We start from the raw sequence: 19,422 nt of genomic DNA, 5'->3' as shown, positions 1-19,422 counted from the left end.
ATTTGAATTCTAAATCTAGTGAATTCATTTAATTAAATGTTAATCGAATCCCAGTCTGCCTAAGAGAGCTTTCTACAGACCCATGCAGACATGCACGCTCACACGCACAGTCACACACACAGTCACACACACAGTCACACACACACACACACACACACACACACACACACACACACACACACACACACACACACACACACACACACACACACACACACACACACACACACACACACACACACACACACACACACACACACACACACACACACACACACACACACACACACACACACACACACACACACACACACACACACACACACACACACACACACACACACACACACACACACACACACACACACACACACACACACACACACACACACACACACACACACACACACACACACGACATCAACCCTGGCCTGTGGGTGTCTGTCTACAGTTCCAGTTCCTCACCTCTGCAGACAGGGGGCAGGCCACTCCACTGTGACGGGTGTCCAGGGAGACAGCGGAGAACAGGCTCCCCCAGCAGCTCGTGACCAGCCAGGCAGGAGTAGCGGAGTGTCTCCCCGGCCTGGAACTGGAGCTTCTCTGAGCTGGGGACGCCGTAGCTGGGCGTGCCCGGGTGACTGCAGGGGTCAAAGGTCTCCTCTGCAGCAGGACAGAGCGGTGAAGTACAGTGTGAACATTTAAGGTTTGGGAAATGACATTCAAAATGGTAATGTACTACAGATCACTGGCTACCTGCTTCAAATAGAAATGAGTAATGTCACCTAATTGATTAGTCATAATGTATTGTAGACTGATCACCTGCTTCATGTGGTACTGAGTAACAGCTGATTATTGAATCCGTAATCCAGTGTAGATCACTGATTAATATGTTACAGAGCAGTGTTGGCGGCAACGCATTACTGTAATCACATGACCTTTTCCTGCAACAAAGTAATACTGTATAAGGCATTATGAATATAATACATGAATTGCGTATTTACTGTTTGCGGAGAGGATTTTAAGCCACTGGTAGACTGACCAGAAGGGCTCATGGAGGTAATTCTGTGATTTAAGGATTTACAGTAGATTAGACTACAAAAGCAATATTTTCTGCAGGTTTATTGTTCAAACTAATTAGATATTATGAAGAAAAAAGGTCAGATTACAGATACCTTTGAGATCTTTTGAGTGTTACTTGTTTAATAACTGAGAAATATGGCTGAGGGGGAAATGGGATTGTGAGATTACCTCATCAATACCTAATTACATATGTATGTATAGTGCTTAATACCGGTTATAGAAAAACATTACTGGAGGGATATTAAATTGCAATAAATTGTTTTATTTAATCTTGTCTACATTTTGAGGCAAAACAATAAAAAAAGTTGATTGTAATCCAATTAGGTTATTGATGTTGAGCATTACATAATAAAGGTTATGAATTATAACCCAAGCTATATTCATATTGGCAAAGTGTCTTGCTTCGTCTATTGGACTGCTCCTGTCGCCTATAGGCGCTCCCTGAAAGAATTTCATTCAATAATAATAATAATAATTCATTTAATTTGTAAAGCGCTTCTCAGGAACCCGAAGTCGCTGACAATTAGGCAGAGAAACAGAGAAAAACAAAGATATACAAAGAAAAAACAAGAAACAAAAGGAACATAAGACCACAGGGGACACAGGCAGGGCTTGACGTTAACTTTTTGGCTCACTAGCCACTGTGGCTAGTGGTTTTCCAAAGTCACTAGCCACTCAGCATTTTCACTAGCCAAAAATCCCCGCACTCGCGCCCCCACCCAAAAAGTTATAAATATAGGTAATTTCTTCTTCACTAACCCCTGCTGGGGACAGTATCATTGTAATCATACTGCTACACGCCAACTGTACAACTGTGCTTCTGACTGTTGACTCCATTGTTTACTACTGCCTGCGACCAGTGACTCAGCCGCAAAAGGAGCTCCAGTTGGGGCAACGGCTGACTGGGACAAGATGGAGGGTGTAGATGTGGAAGAGTTGTGTTGAACCTAGCAATTACATTGTTGCTCCAAACGCTGTGAACATTATCATTGACACACCTATGCCTTGGCTGTGTTGAACCTAGCAATTATATTATTGCTCCAAACGCGGTGAACATTATCATTGACAGTACACACCTATGCAGGGCTTGACGTTAACTTTTTGGCTCACACGCCACTGTGGCTAGTGGTTTTCCAAAGTCACTAGCCACTCAGCATTTTCACTAGCCCTGGGCAGGTGGGCAGGTGTCAACGTCAAGCCCTGGACACAGGGTAAACAGCATGATACACAGAAACATAAAGCCACATTAACAAAGATCAAAACAGGTTGGAGGGGGGGGTTAAGGTTGGGGAAGGTTGAAGGCTAGGGAGAACAGGTGGGTTTTGAGGTGGGATTTGAAAGTGGAGTGTCGGGGAGTCTCTGATGGTCTGAGGGAGGGAGTTCCAGAGTCGAGGTGCAGATGATGAAGAGTTCCGTCGCTGTTTAATTTGAGGAGGTTATGAGTCATCCAGGTTTGGAGTTCGGAAATGCAGGACTCAATGTGACTGAGGGGTGGTTTGTGAAGGGATTGTGTGACTGAGGAGTGAAAAGAAGTGTGGCCGGAGAGGGAGATGAATTGATGTCTGTCAGTGAGATAGGAGGAAAACCAGTCGAGTGCTGTGCCCTCAACACCCAGTTGAGCACCTACTGACAATGACCACGCCCCTCCTCTTAGCATATGAGCAGATGTGTTTGGTGCTAATCGCCCTCCCAAAGCTTCTTTCACATAAAAAGAAAGCAAGAAGCTTTGCCAGTATTCATATAACTAGGGTTATAATTCATAACATTTGTTATAACTCATACTGGCTTCAGCATCTTGCTTCGCCTATTGGACAAATGGGTGATGCTGGTGCAAAGCCCTGATCAGTGTACCTTCAGTTGGCCTTTAAAAAGAGCAGAGTAGAGGAATAAACAACTCACATCCCTGTTAAAAAGTAAAGGTCAGAGTCAAATCTCTGTGTGTAAAACCAGCCATGTATCCCAAACTGACAAGTCAGAGGAAATGGCTGAGAAGGAAATAAAACCGTCCCCTTGTCTAAAAGAATAGACACAATAGGGAATAAGGAAAGCAGGGTAGCCAACAAGTCTAGGTTATGAATTGTAAACAGGCCAAATATTTATTTTACTCATGCATAAAAAGCACTGACCCTAGCATAAATGCTCTCAAACCCTTAGGGCAGAGAAGTATTAAGCAGGGGGAAAAGTCTGAAAGCCTGGGGGATCAGTAAAAGAGCTATGACTTGTAACATGCACAAGAGAGAACAGGCATTCCAGTGCTTAGTTGTGCATAGAAGTCCCCTGCTGGGAGTAAGACCAAGAGGCTGCCTTCCACTGAAATCGCTCTGAGGGGAGGCAGCTACTCCACGCCTGAGTGTAGCAGGAGGCGATGCCTTCTCACAACCACCGTGACGGGGCAGGGTTTGGCCTTAGAATAGCACTGCCACCATCTCTGTCGACGGCCAGGCATTCCGGGTGGACTGGCGGAGGAGGGCACAGCTGGCTGACACGCTTTGCCAACGTGATGGCCCAGAAAAGACACCTGACTCAAGGAGGCCTGTTCCAAAGGCTCCCAATAAACTACGTAGTCCCATCGTGGAGTCAAAATGCAGTCAAAGGAACACACCAACTTTTGGGGAAATGATCTTATCAGATATAGGTCCCCTTCTCATCTCTGTGTGTGCAGTACAGAGAGAGAGACCCGCAGTACATTAGCTAGCTTACACAATGACTGGCAATGTATGCAGACCCTTAGCCTGGCGTCAAAAGTAACAACAACTCCAAAGCGGTATTATTGACATGTTGTGACTTGTGTATTTGCCACGTGTAGAAAATAACAGCCTCAGCCCGTTCGACCGCCTGAGCCTCCCTTCTTGTAGAACCTGTAGTTCCTCCTCTGTAAATTCTCGTTCAAATAGATAGGGATCACGGCACCCAGACGTCGGTTGTTCGTCAAAGAAAAATAGTTCAGACTATGTGCTTCAAAAACCTGCTTCAAAAATGACATTCTCATTTTACATTGCTATGTCTACACGTGGTAAATACACACAAGTCACAACATGTAAATAAGAGTCACGTCGATGAATGTGAACCGGTCCCCCTGTTTGACAGAGCAGAGCAGGGTGTTGACTGAGAGCATGCTGAATGTCTTCCCTGTAGTCAGCTGCTCGGGTGAAGAGAGGTCTAGAATAGGTCTGACACCACCGGTTTTCCTGGGAACCAAGAAAGCAGAGGCACCGGGCAAGTGTTGCCATGTCCGTTCCGGTGTGGTCGCCAGAGAAGGTGAAGGGGACGTCTGTGGGGATAAGCCGTCTGAGTTTCCCTCATTGCGTTGGCCTGCAGGTGGGCGGGACCAGGAAGCCTCCTCGTCCCGGGGTCATCCTGGCCAGTGTAGGTGAGCTTCAGGGAGCTCTGACAGGCACCAGGAGCACTAGGAGCAGTCCAATAGGCAGAGATGCCAAAGCCAGTATGAGATGGAACTCATTTGATCAGTATTCCGCGACGCTGTAACATTGTCTGCACTACCATTTCTACCTTGGCACAGCCCTAATAATTCCTTTAACTGGAATAAGGAAATTACTTTGGAGAGGACATAAAAATTGCTATGCATGAGATGGTAATCGGCAAGTATTAGAAAACCTTCACTTTCAAGACAGTGAGGTGACACAGAGCAAGAGATTGCAGAATAAATTCGTTTTCTGAATGTTGAAGAGTAAGTCTCTCTGGGTCCTTCAAACGTTTAAAATATAGATACTTACAGATAGTATAGGAGGAGCTATAGGCAGCTGTTGATTTTGGGTAGAACTTAGACATAATTTTAAAGTCCTTAGACCGAATTTGACAACGCCCTTCCCAATCAGAACGCATTAGGATGCCTCCATAGCCACGCCCCGCTAGGTAGGTAGGTACTGTGTTAGCTACAGTAGCAGGCAGCTATGTGTTAGCAGCAGGCAGCTAGGTAACTAGTAGGCAGCTATGTGTTAGCTACAGTAGCAGGCAGCTATGTGTTAGCAGCAGGCAGCTAGGTAACTAGCAGGCAGCTATGTGTTAGCTACAGTAGCAGGCAGCTATGTGTTAGCAGCAGGCAGCTAGGTAACTAGCAGGCAGCTATGTGTTAGCTACAGTAGCAGGCAGCTATGTGTTAGCAGCAGGCAGCTAGGTAACTAGCAGGCAGCTATGTGTTAGCTACAGTAGCAGGCAGCTATGTGTTAGCAGCAGGCAGCTAGGTAACTAGCAGGCAGCTATGTGTTAGCTACAGTAGCAGGCAGCTATGTGTTAGCAGCAGGCAGCTAGGTAACTAGCAGGCAGCTATGTGTTAGCTACAGTAGCAGGCAGCTATGTGTTAGCAGCAGGCAGCTAGGTAACTAGCAGGCAGCTATGTGTTAGCTACAGTAGCAGGCAGCTATGTGTTAGCAGCAGGCAGCTAGGTAACTAGCAGGCAGCTATGTGTTAGCAGCAGGCCTTTGTGTACGTGCACAACTGTTATGTGCATAATGAGTGGCTGTGTCACTAGAGGGTTTGATAGACAGCTCGCTCGTTCCAATCATTTCACTTGGTCGTTTCTTTGATTGGATGTCATTGTTTTAGCTCCTATCCCTTAACGGAACAACACATTTCTTTCATTTCAGTGTCAAACGTCTTATTTTTTTTGAGTATTATAATTTGAGATATAATAAGAAATCTAAAATGTTGCCAAATATAGGCGGCCACCTATTGAACCTTTACAATTATTATCGTAATATGCTCATGGTCTGTCATAACTACCATAACTCTATATGCTATATATAAAGCATGGTACCAACAGTACCAGGGCAGGGGGCTCTGTTGGGAATATCTATACAAAAAATATTTCCCACATGTTTACTCATAATATAATGTTTCAGATAACAATTCTTTATTGCCTATATTCTTTGTAACGTATAATATAACCGATAGGGCATACAAACCCTCATCTGCACCTTCGTTTCTTTTTCTCATATTCAGATCTAATTCTATTGCGTATATTCATGTCTTTCTACTATTACCCTGCCCATACCTCTACCCCCTCCCCCATGCTGCTATGACGCCCACATTTCCCCAAGGGGATCAATAAAGGGATATCTTATCTTATCTGATCTTATCTTATCTTAATTTCTAAATTCCTCAAGATCCCAGGTTTTCCATGATCATAGGAATCCTATTAAATGCATTGATGGTAACGTTATTATGAGGCATTTAGGGTAAAAGCTAACCACCAAATGTTCTACATTATGTTACTTTACATTACACATTACATTATGCTTCATGCTGATGCACCACTTACAGTATTGGCTGACAGAGTGATGTGGCATTTAACTGTAAACACTACTCCACTATGAAGACCTAGAGATACCCTATATATATTATATTAAGACTTTTGTCTCTCCCACACAATATATTCATAATGTACAATGCAATCTACTCTTGTCAATTTTGTTTTCAGAATAGCACGGTTGAGAGGGAGACACTAATTAACCTGCATAATAGAGTTTCTTCTTTTGATTGGCACCAGGCCAGCAATAATACAGTTCTCACCAATACTTCTAGCAATGCAACAATAACATTCGATTGTCACTATGTGAAAACGACTTTAACCCTTTCACTACCACACTACCAAAGGGTTAACCCTTTCACTGCGACACTACAGAAGGTTAACCCTTTTACTGCCACACTACAGACGGTTAACCCTTTCACAACCACACTACAGAAGGTTAACCTTTCACTACCACACTACCGTCTGTAGTGTGGTAGGGAAAGGTTAACCTTCTGTAGTGTGGTAGGGAAAGGGTTAAAGGCCTTTCTGCTTCTGGTTCTGGTGTATTCTACAGTGTTGTACGTACGCAGGCACTGGGGCAGCCGCTGGCTCCACTTGGGCCCCGAGGACCCGTGGCTGTAGCACGTCAGCAGGCTGTTCCCGGACAGAACCAAGCCCTTGTTGCAGATGTACTGTATGGTGGAGCCCACGGTGAGGCGCGGGCCCGTCAGAACCCTCCGGCTGTGCTCCACCTTGCCCGGGTCGTCGCACGACACCACTGGACGGACGGACGGAGAGAGAGAGAGAGAGAGAGAGAGAGAGAGAGAGAGAGAGAGAGAGAGAGAGAGAGAGAGAGAGAGAGAGAGAGAGAGAGAGAGAGAGAAGACGGAAGGAAAAGGAGAGAAAGGTTGTGTTGAGTTAAGTCAAGTCAAGCCAGTTTTATTTATATAGCATATAACAGCAGTTGACAAAGTGCTGAACAATTTATACAAAATTCAAGATACTATACTCAAAATCATATCAAACAATTAAAACATATATACATTAAAATCACATTAGAACCAAGCGGATGCTCTGCACAAGGGGTTTAGAAGGCCAGGCTGAATACATGGGTTTTAAGCAGCGATTTAAAAGTGTCTGCGTTCCGACATCTCTCCAACCCGTGGGGGGGATGAGCGCGAGCGCGTGGGTCCGTCAGCGGGTCTCAGGACTCATGGTTTTGAAAGATGAGATCAGATGGTACAGGCGGTCCACCTGAGCCGAGTCCCATTAGACCGCAGAGGGGCTTGATAAAGAGATTATCTCTGCCTTCCCAGCGGTCCGCCCCAAAACCCAATTTTGGGCCTGGCGGGGGGGGGGGGGACCGACGCAGCAGTCCACACACAGTGTGGCAGTCGCCCATGATGGACCAAAGGTCCCGCCTCCTGCCAGTGTGGCTGATTGATGCCACTGAGGCATGGGCCTGTGTGTGTGTGTCTTAGTGTGTGTGTGTGTGTTAAAGATAGAGAGGATATGTGTGTGTGTGTGTGTGTGTGTGTGTGTGTGTGTGTGTGTGTGTGTGTGTGTGTGTGTGTGTGTGTGTGTGTGTGTGTGTGTGTGTGTGTGTGTGTGTGTGTGTGTGTGTGTGTCTGTTAAAGAGAGAGAGGGTATATGTGTGTGTGCATGTGTGTGTGTGTTCAAGAGAGAGAGGATATTTGTGTGTGTGTGTGTGTGTGTTTGTGTGTCTGTTAAAGAGAGAGAGAGGATATTTGTGTATCTGTGTGTATTTGTGTGTGTGTGTGTGTTTAATGCATCATGTGAAGCATTGAGGCAAATGTGTGTGTGCATGTGTGTGCGTGTGTGTGTATGTGTGTGTGTGTGTGTGCGTGCGTGTGTGTAGCAGCGGCCAGAGTCACACTGTACATTGACATTGTACTGATCAGCACATCCAGATAGTGCTGATGGAACAGGGAGGATCAGGGAAGGGACCAAGCTCTCCCTGCCTGATAGTCCTCGCTCGCCGACCGCTCAGTCCATCCCGGGTCAGAGCTCAGGGCCGGCAAGACTTATCACACGGAGAGGCCTGGTGACGTCACAGGGAGCCGCACTACGCTACAGTGCAGCCGCTCTACTCTACAGTGCAGCCGCTCTACTCTACAGTGCAGCCACTCTACGCTACAGTGCAGCCGCTCTACTCTACAGTGCAGCCGCTCTACTCTACAGTGCAGCCGCTCTATTCTACAGTGCAGCCGCTCTACTCTACAGTGCAGCCGCTCTCTGCTACAGTGCAGCCGCTCTACTCTACAGTGCAGCCGCTCTACTCCACAGTGCAGCCGCCCTATTCTACAGTGCAGCCGCTCTGCTACAGTGCAGCCGCTCTACTCTACAGTGCAGCCGCTCTACTCCACAGTGCAGCCGCTCTATTCTACAGTGCAGCCGCTCTGCTACAGTGCAGCCGCTCTACTCCACAGTGCAGCCGCTCTACTCTACAGTGCAGCCGCTCTACTCTACAGTGCAGCCGCTCTACTCTACAGTGCAGCCGCTCTACTCTACAGTTCAGCCGCTCTACTCTACAGTGCAGCCGCTCTACTCTACAGTGCAGCCGCTCTACTCTACAGTGCAGCCGCTCTACTCTACAGTGCAGCCGCTCTACTCTACAGTTCAGCCGCTCTACTCTACAGTGCAGCCGCTCTACTCTGCAGTGCAGCCGCTCTACTCTACAGTGCAGCCGCTCTACTCCACAGTGCAGCCGCTCTACTCTACAGTGCAGCCGCACTACTCTACAGTGCAGCCGCTCTACTCTACAGTGCAGCCGCTCTACTCCACAGTGCAGCCGCTCTACTCCACAGTGCAGCCGCTCTACTCTACAGTACAGCCGCTCTACTCTACAGTTCAGCCGCTCTACTCTACAGTGCAGCCGCTCTACTCTACAGTGCAGCCGCTCTACTCCACAGTGCAGCCGATCTACTCTACAGTGCAGCCGCTCTACTCCACAGTGCAGCCGCTCTACTCTACAGTGCAGCCGCTCTACACTACAGTGCAGCCGTTCTACTCTACAGTGCAGCCGCTCTACTCTACAGTGCAGCCGCTCTACTCTACAGTGCAGCCGCTCTACACTACAGTGCAGCCGCTCTACTCTACAGTGCAGCCGCTCTACTCTACAGTGCAGCCGCTCTACTCTACAGTGCAGCCTCTCTATTCTACAGTGCAGCCACAAGTCCAATACCTTTCCGGGTCATCATAGGTTGTATATTACAGCAGAGACTAGAATAATAGAATATATTGGAATTTAAAAGTGCTATAGATAACCTGTGTATGTAGAGTAATCATTTAATAGAAACATCCACAGAGCTTTTAGAAGAATTATTGAAAATAATTAGGGATGTCCGATATTATCGGCCAATATTGGCATTAAAATGAATGTCTGTATCGGTTTTAAATTTTTTATTATTATTTTTTTACATTTATTTCACCTTTATTTACCCAGGCAAGCAAGTAAGAACAATTTCTGATTTTATTCATTGTCAAAAGTATGCATAATGTTGTGTTAATTCCATGACAAGATATATGTAATGTTAATTACCTGAAATTATTCAGTTTTTGGGGGGGGGGGGGGGGGGGGGGGGGGGGGGGGCCCTGCATATATCGGTATCGGTTGATATCGGTTGATATCGGTATCGGAAATTAAGAGTTGGACAATATCGGTATATCGGAATCGGTAAAAAAGCCAATATCGAGCATCCCTAAAAATTATTATTGATTAATTATTGATGGATTCATTTATCATAAAAAAAATTATGTTGCGTGCATGTATCCCCTCCCTACTTGCCATTTCCCCATGTGGAATGCACCTGGTAAAAAAATGTGTGCTCTAGTAGTGCAACATCTTTAATGCAATAGAAACAAGTGCATACTAGAACTAACATGTTCTCTTTTCCAGTGCCACACACACAGTGTACTGTATCAAAAAGGTGTTGAGGTTTTAGAAAGCTAGAGAAAGACAAGCAGTGAGACTTGGGAATATATCTATTTTTGACCTGCTTGTCACTGTAATTGGTTTGTCCTGGACCAATAAAGCACTGATAAGGACAGCTGTGCTGGTATCTGGTGATTCTCACTATTATATAGGGATCTGCTGGTGAGAGGCATAAACTTCACCAAGGCGCCGTGGCTTAGTTGGTTAAAGCGCCTGTCTAGTAAACAGGAGATCCTGAGTTCTAATCTCCGCGGAGACTTTTCAGACTGGGTTTCACTTTAGAAATGCATATGCAACCCTGTAACTGAGGGGTTACAAATCCCTGACTGTATTAAAGATTGTGATAGATTAAACCACTGCTAGTTATGTACTTTAATTACTGGCCAGACAGTACATCAAATATAGATGGTGAACACCCACAAGAACACGGCATTGACAAAGAAATAGTATTTGATGGTAATTTATTATTATTAGGCAACATTAGGTTACAGAATGAGAATTAGGGTCGTGCTTGTATGGCGAAGAATATGCGTAAAGTCAGTCAATAGCATGAGTCACTAAGAATAGCAGGAATCCTACGATGGGTCTAAGTTGACACCACCTGTCGTATAGTAGCAACTATATAGGGCAACACTGGTACCGCCTGGAGACAATGGGTTCCCTCCGGGGGTGTAAGGCCTGGAGGGTAGAGGAATGTTCGGGTACTCCGTCTGATTCAATGAGGAATAAAGAGACTCCAGGTACAGGAGTCGGTCCTTGTAAACTCCCTTGATCAGCAGCAAAGCAATAATTGTAATCCAAATGCTCGATAGCATTGATGACAGCTAACCAGCCTCCGTCCACGAGGCCAGCCCGAGTTGTAATCCTCACGAGGTTGAATCCCAAACGATAGTGGAAATCAACGATGCTCTTCTCCGGGTACCACGTTCCAAATCAATATAATCCAACCAGTAATGGTTCTGCAATCGCCGACGCCGATTCTCCTGTTTACATGTCCAACGGTTCTCCGCCTAGGACTCCTCGGGTGTGGGCGACGTATTTAGGCCACACACCCTGGCTAAGTACACTAGCTAAAGACACGACGAACCGCTGGGTAATGCTACACACGAACGAACTGTGGCCGCACGATATACAATAAAAGAACAACTATTTACTTCACATTAGATTAGGTCGAACTCGACGTTACTGCATTAAACTCTGACACTTTACTATTCTATTCGCACGTGGTTCTCAATGCTCTGTTAGACGCAAGGTTGCTCACTTCACTGCACGTTGACTCGTGGTGAAGGTGGGGTAAGGTACTGAACGTAACGGTGTGCGCACCTTGCGCTGTATTTATACTTAAGTGAATATCTAGTCCCAAACCGCAGTCTTTGTCTGGTATCAATACGCTGACTCCGGGCATGTCCTGACATGCCTGAACTTGTCTTTGAACCTGCCGTTGGGGGCCTGCGCGCTGGCGCCTGGGGGCGCTGTCCAATAAGGAGAGCGAATATTACTCTGGTTTGAACGCAGGTAAAGGGATATTCCGTGTATATATATAAATAATATACAAAGTATATCAAACGATAAAGGTAGATTCTCAGTTTAATCTGGCCCTTCACAACAGCCGCCTCCTAATTAGTCCGCACCTAATTAAAGGAGACAGATTAATAGTCCAGTCAACTGCTCAATGTCTGTTGTGGGGAGTAGGGCAATCTACAAAGTCAGTGGGTCATGATCGTCATCAGGGGAGTCAGGGAGCCTCGGCAACTCTATCAGCCTCGCCACGGGTCGGGTGTGACAGTGAGGCAGGTCGGCCATCCTGGGTATACTGGGCTGTGCTCGCCACTTGCGACAGTCTAGACGAGTCCGCTGGAAGCGACGTACTGCTTTTCTTCCATTCAGTATCCAATAGCGACGTCGGATCTCAGCGAAGACTCTCTCTGCCCCAGCGTGGTGCACATCCTCGTTGATAGGTTTTTCAGTTCATTGATGACGAATATCCTCTATATATCTAAAGGCCTTAATGAAGAATATGCCTAGAAGTCTGTGTCTCTCTTCCCCTGCATGTGGCGTGACCTGATGACCGTGCACACACATGCAAAATCATGTAGCAGAACATGCAAAATCCTAGTTCACTCTCTCTCTCTGGCAGTTATACATGCAAAATCCTTCCTTTCAGCACACACACACACACACACACACACACACACACACACACACACACACACACACACACACACACACACACACACACACACACACACACACACACACACACACACACACACAGAGACATACACACACCCCCCTCCCCTTTCTAAGAGTGTATAAAGTGACATGTAATAGGACATTCTGTTCTCTTTTGTCGCCTGCTCTCTTTTGTCTACTGGTGATGTGCCCGCGCGGGGTGACTGACAGACTGTCTTCTCTTCTGAATAAAAGCTCCGTTTGAGAAATACTCTGTCTCCGCTTCGTCTTTCGGCCGACTGGCCCACTGGCAAATCAATTAAGAATTCACGAGGGATAGGAAATCCCTAACATCGTCGTATTTCTTTATGATGAGCTCAGTGACCTTGTGTCGGCTGTTGAGGACTATAGGAAACTTGACGTCATCCATTAAGTCCCGGGCCCGTCTCAGACGACCACCCACCCTGATGAGGCCATGGGTGTCGTGCTCGGGGGCCAAGTGGAGCAGTCTGCTGTCTGACGGGATTGGCTTTGTTCCCTGCAGGCAGTCTAGCTCGTCGGGGAACGAGTCTCTTTGGGCTCGCTGTAGCAGAAGGAGTTCTGCCTCTGCGTAGTTCGATGCGTCAATGTCGGTAGTGGGGGGAACCTCAGGGTGGTGCCACAGGAATGTTTTTAGCTGCGCACTCTCAAAGGTGAGGCAGTCGTCTATGTTAGGGTCAGTGGGGACTGGGATGTGCGTCAACCCACAGAACATAGATTTCTTGATCTCTGCCTCCTCTTGACTAGCCTCCCGAGGGGTGGGGGTAGGCCACTCTTCCTCCGGGAGCTTGAGGAACTCAGGACCGTCACTGTAGATATTGTGACGTGTGAGGTCATCTAGGGACATCCCCCGTGTGATGACATCGGCTGGGTTCTGTTTCGTGTCCACGTACCTCCAGCACGCTGATCCTACCAGGTCTTGAATCTCTGTGATTCTGACTCCCACGAAGACCTTGTATCTACAAGAATCGGACTGGATCCATGTGAGTACGGTCATGGAGTCTGACCACAAGATTGTTCTTTGCACCGGGATGGTGAGTTCACGTTGGATTAACGTGGCGAGTTGCGCGCCTACCAGAGCTGCGCAGAGCTCTCGACGCGGGATCGATTGTTGCTTGCGGGGGGCTATCCTTGAGCGAGCCAGGATGAAGGCTGTGTGTATTTCTCCTCCCTCCTCTCGGGCCCGCAAGTAGGCCACCGAGCCGTAGGCCACTTCCGAGGCGTCACTGAAGACGTGCAGGTCCATCTGGCACGTCTCCAGCCGCACTGTGGGTGGGAAGTAGCTTCGGCGTATGTTCACATTTTGGAGCGAGCTGAGTTCTCTCTCCCACTCTCTCCAGGTGGAAGCTAGGTGGTCGGGTATGGGGTCGTCCCAGCCCTGTTCCTTGTCCCACAGCTCTCGTACAATCATTTTCGCCCGAGTGGTGTAAGGTAGGATACACCCCAGCGGGTCGTATTGACTTGCGAGTGTTCTGTATACGCTCCGTCTGGTGGTCGGTAGAGGGGTCGACCTTCCTTGCTCCGTGGTCAGGGGTGTGTATTTGTAATGGAGCGAGTCTGTTTTGAAGCGCCAGACTAGGCCCAATGTCATTTCCTGTGCTTCACCTGGGGTGGTCGCCATCCAGGTCTCGCTGCTTGCTGCCTTTGTCTCTGGGGAGAGGCTGTGAAGTACTTGAGGGTCACTGCTGGCCCACTGCCGGAGATCAAAGCCGCCTTTGATCAGTGAGGCGCGGAGCTTGAGCAGGAGGGCTTCGGCTTCTTCTGGCGTCGAGACGCTTTGCAGACAGTTGTCCACGTAGAAATTCCTCTCTACACTTTGTCTGACCTCCTCGTCAGCTTCAGTGTCTTCTGTCACATGTTTTTGAAGTGCGAACGTAGCACAGCATGGGCTGCATGTGGTGCCGAAGGGGAGGACCTCCCATTGGTAGATGGATGGTTGCTCATCTTTGATCCTCTCTCTCCATAGGAACCGCAGCAAGGGCTTGTCCTCCTCCACTAGTCGCACCTGCAGGAACATCCCTTTGATGTCGCCGCTGATGGCCACCTTGTCTTGGCGGAAACGTAGTAGTACGCCGAGGAGAGAGGGGCCGAGTGTCGGGCTGGGCAAGAGTTCTTTATTCAGATTCTGTAGTCCGATCTGGTAGCTGCAGTTGAATACAATGCGATCCTTGCCGTTGTGGTGGACCTTGTGGTGGGGCACGTACCAGGATTCAATCGTCTGGTCGGCCTCTTGAATGTCAATTTTCTTTATGTGTCCCGCTGTGATCAGCTTGTCGATCTCAGCGCGGTACACAGTGGCTTGAGTGGGGTCTTTGGCTAGACGCCGCTCGGTGTTCAGTAGATATCGCTCTGTCGCTTCTTTTGAGGCGTGGAGGGTGGGCATACCCTCTCGCCTCAAGAGTGGAGTTGCATATCTCATCACTCCGTTGACCTCGACTCTCTTTTTCTTCTGTGGCATATGGCATAAGTGTCTTCCTTTGAGCGAACAAGTTTCTTTTCATTCTTAAAGGGCATCGCGTCTAATGTCCATAGCCTCTCGACGTGCTGCAAGAGGGTGGTGTCTTCTTCGTTTATCCTCGTGTAGAGAAAGCGAGTGGCTGTCGGTCGGTTGGAAGACCCGGAGAGGGGGCCTTGTAGTGTCCAACCCAGGCGGGTCTCGACCGCTGCTGGACAGCCTCTGGGCCCGATGTGGACCCGGTCCGTTGGGACGATGAGGTGTGCGTGGTCGGATCCTATGAGCAGGGTCGGGGTGGCGTCGTCGATGAGCGGTATAGGTAGTTGACGTAGGTGCACGTATTTCTCCATCAGCTTTGGGATGGGGTAGGTGTACTGTGACAGGCCTATGTCGTGGCTGGTGAATGCTATACTGCTTCTCGGGCTGCCCGACCGCTGCTATCGTGAAGGAGACATTTTCACCCTTTATGGTCTTCAGGTCTCTTCTAATGGTACGGATTGTCATTGTTTCTTCGCTCCCCCGCAGACCCAGCCGGGCTGCGGCGGATGCGAGGAGGAGAGTCTTTTCTGACCCATCGTCTAGGACGGCGTAAGTGTCCATGACCTTGTCCTCGAAGCTTAAGAGCACTCGGACCACCTTCAAGAGCACTCGGGAGCTCCCGCTCTTCGCAGGGTCTATGTACATGACGTTCACTCTCGAGCTGCTTGGGGGTACGGGTTTCTTCTTGTTGCTGTCGTGTAGGACCTCCAAGTGGGCGCCGTCGCACTTGCTGCATCTTTTCTTTAGGCGGCACTCAGCTGCCATAAGGCTGCGTGCGCAGCGGAAGCAGTGGCGGTTGGCTTTGATCCACTGACTCACCTCATCAGCGGTCAGCTTCTTGAAGGTGTCACATTGAGACAGCCAATGTTCATTTTCACAGTACTGGCATACAATCTTCCACTTCCCCTTGGTCTGGGGGGTGCTGTGGTTCTTGTGCTGCGGCACTGACTCGGCCTGGTGCATAACTGTCACTGACCGGCGGTTATCGTTGGACCTCCGAGGTCCATCTCTTGGGCTAGATCCACTCCACACGAATGTGTCCAGTTGTAGGCTACTAACTTCCCTTGCGAGGAAAGCGGCCAGGTCTAGGAGGGATGGCTCTGGGCCGTTGGGATCACGGTGGTCTCTCTGCCGCCGAAAACGCTCTTGGCGGGCTGGAGGGAGCTTCTCCAGTATTCGCTCCACATTAGAATTTGCATACAGTTCATATCTCCCCTTCTCCTTTTGGGACCCCAGCATCCCCACGAGGGATTGTACCTTGATAGAGAGGTCATCCAGTGCTCTATTGTCTTTGGCTGGGGGGAGACGGTCGATATCCCGTATTTCTTGGATCACGTAATCCCATATGCGTCCATAACGCTGGTCGAGGGCCACCAGAGCCGCGGAGTATGGGGTGCTTGAGTTGGAATATGCCAGCGCTATGTTATGCGCTCTGGGCACCTTGAGATGCTTGAGGAGGATGGCATATTTGTACGACTCGTCGGGGACATCGGACATCATAGTCTCCAAACACATGCGTCATTCCGTGTACTGTGCTCTGTCCTCGCGCGTAAAGTCTGGGAACGTCGGTGTGCCAAGGTACGATGCCATGGATGGCTGGTACATTGGTGAGCGTAGGGGAAGAGGCCTCCTGGGCGAGTCTCCCCGTACGTGTGGTCGTGGGTTAGTACTTGGTGGGTACCAGAGGCCGGGTCCCCAGGTGCTGTTCCTCGGTGCTGACTGTACGTCAAACTCACCCGTGAGTTGGGTCGGGGGTTTGTAGTGCAGTGACTCGGGGCTGAAGTCGGGGCTGTACTGGGCCTCCTGGTCCAGAGTATGTTCGTGCTGGTGGGCTTGATATTCCTCCTCTTCCTCTTCTAGGTCCTGGAGTCTTCTAGTTAGTCTCTCGGCGACGTAGGCCGGTTCTTCCCGTTGGCTGGGTCTCGTATGGACCGGTCGGGGAGGGGGCTCGGAGACGTAGACAGGTTCCTCCTGTTGGCCGGGTCCCGGGGTAGCTTTGTCGGGTAGGGGAAGGTGCCCTAGACCCTTGTCGTGATGATCTCCGGGAGCTCCGTGCGGAGAGAGGGGGTGTCGCCCTGGCGATCAATTGTTCTATCATCTGCGCCTGCAGCCGGTCGCGCTCTGCTTCGCGTTTCGCATTGGCGGCGTCGCGCTGTGCATTGGCGCGGTCTCGTTCGATGTTATCTTCCGTCTGAAGGCGCCTCTCCTCCAGTCTTATGCGGTCGTCCTCACTCCTTTGTTGCGCCTGGAGGCGCTCTCGTTCAGTTGCAGAGTGTTCGCGCTCACTAAGGGCTTGCGCTTGGAGTTGCGCGTGAAGGCGCTCTCGTTCCGCTGCAGAGTGTTCGCGCTCGCTTAATTGTTGCGCCTGGCGGCGCTCTCGTTGTTCGCGCTCGCTCATCTGTTGAGCCTGGAGGCGCTCTCGTTCCACGGCAGATTGTTCGCGCTCACTTAATTGTTGCGCCCGGAGGCGCTCTCGTTCCGCGGCAGAGTGTTCGCGCTCACTAAGGGCTTGCGCTTGGAGTTGCGCGTGGAGGCGCTCTCTTTCCGTGGCGGAGTGTTCGCGCTCACTAAGCGTCTTTGCTTGAAGCCGGTCGCGCTCACCCTGGAGTCGGTCTCTTTCGGTTGAGGCTGTCAGCGTGGCGATCAAGGCTTGCGCCAGTCTCTGGTCCGCTTCGCTGGGGGATGACACTGACGGAGGTGATCGGGTGCTGACAGGGCTTGTTGGAGATCTGTTCTCCTGGCGCGCTCCGAGGTCTATCTCCTGGGCGCGGTTCTCTTCTCTTCCACTGGGGTCTCTACTGGCAGGGTCGCCAAGTCGATAGGATTGGACATGCTTAAACTATCCGATTTATCCGTATTTAACGTCTGTTTAGATAAGCTAGGGGGTAGAACGAAAGCGAAGTCCTCCAGATATGGAGGTAGCTGACGTTTGCGCTGCGGGCGTTCTAGCTTAGGGGAGCCGCTTGGAGAGTGTTCACCGCTGGCCATGTCAATATTAATATTATATTAAATATTACACTGATACCCTCCGGCTCGAAGGACCAACTGAGGGGTTACAAATCCCTGACTGTATTAAAGATTGTGATAGATTAAACCACTGCTAGTTATGTACTTTAATTACTGGCCAGACAGTACATCAAATATAGATGGTGAACACCCACAAGAACACGGCATTGACAAAGAAATAGTATTTGAGGGTAATTTATTATTATTAGGCAACATTAGGTTACAGAATGAGAATTAGGGTCGCGCTTGTATGGCGAAGAATATGCGTAAAGTCAGTCAATAGCATGAGTCACTAAGAATAGCAGGAATCCTACGATGGGTCTAAGTTGACACCACCTGTCGTATAGTAGCAACTATATAGGGCAACACTGGTACCGCCTGGAGACAATGGGTTCCCTCCGGGGGTGTAAGGCCTGGAGGGTAGAGGAATGTTCGGGTACTCCGTCTGATTCAATGAGGAATAAAGAGACTCCAGGTACAGGAGTCGGTCCTTGTAAACTCCCTTGATCAGCAGCAAAGCAATAATTGTAATCCAAATGCTCGATAGCATTGATGACAGCTAACCAGCCTCCGTCCACAAGGCCAGCCCGAGTTGTAATCCTCACGAGGTTGAATCCCAAACGATAGTGGAAATCAACGATGCTCTTCTCCGGGTACCACGTTCCAAATCAATATAATCCAACCAGTAATGGTTCTGCAATAGCCGACGCCGATTCTCCTGTGTACATGTCCAACGGTTCTCCGCCTAGGACTCCTCGGGTGTGGGCGACGTATTTAGGCCACACACCCTGGCTAAGTACACTAGCTAAAGACACGACGAACCGCTGGGTAATGCTACACACGAACGAACTGTGGCCGCACGATATACAATAAAAGAACGACTATTTACTTCACATTAGATTAGGTCGAACTCGACGTTACTGCATTAAACTCTGACACTTTACTATTCTATTCGCACGTGGTTCTCAATGCTCTGTTAGACGCAAGGTTGCTCACTTCACTGCACGTTGACTCGTGGTGAAGGTGGGGTAAGGTACTGAACGTAACGGTGTGTGTAACTGAGGGGTACAATTCCCTGACTGTATTACTAGATATGATACTTACTACCACTACCTTTGTACTTAATATTCGGCCACCCAGTACACGGCATAAATATATTATGATGAACACTGTCACGTAGATGAAACGGATCCAACACAAATGTACGAATTAGAAATAGGTCTTTATTTCTACACAGCGATGGTGTGTAGAGCAAGCACTTAATCAAATCAATCACATTTATGAATGGAAATTAGTATGCACTTTTATGGCAAGAGTATTCGTCGGTATATCAATAGAGAATGTCCAATCTCTGAAGGCGCAGGTGGTACATATACGACCTGGAATAGTTTAAGGAATAACAGCAATGATACTTTAATGATTATATAC

The 19,422-nt window shown here is 48.7% G+C and overlaps 1 protein-coding gene across 1 annotated transcript in view; it reads right to left on the bottom strand.

Moving 5' to 3' along the window:
- The window catches only part of sez6b (seizure related 6 homolog b), a 419,489-nt gene that overhangs the window by 47,871 nt on the left and 352,196 nt on the right, over positions 1-19,422 (bottom strand). Inside the window, 2 exon segments of the mRNA XM_084309484.1 lie at positions 466-660; positions 6,915-7,106. Of these exon segments, the coding sequence (XP_084165610.1) occupies positions 466-660; positions 6,915-7,106 (387 nt within the window).

The sequence above is a fragment of the Notolepis coatsorum genome (genome assembly GCF_963971535.1).
Source record: "Notolepis coatsorum genome assembly, chromosome: 1".
Classification (NCBI taxonomy): Eukaryota; Metazoa; Chordata; class Actinopteri; order Aulopiformes; family Paralepididae; genus Notolepis; species Notolepis coatsorum.
Note: the sequence above shows the minus strand (reverse complement) of the source record. Positions and strands in the feature narration are given on the sequence as shown.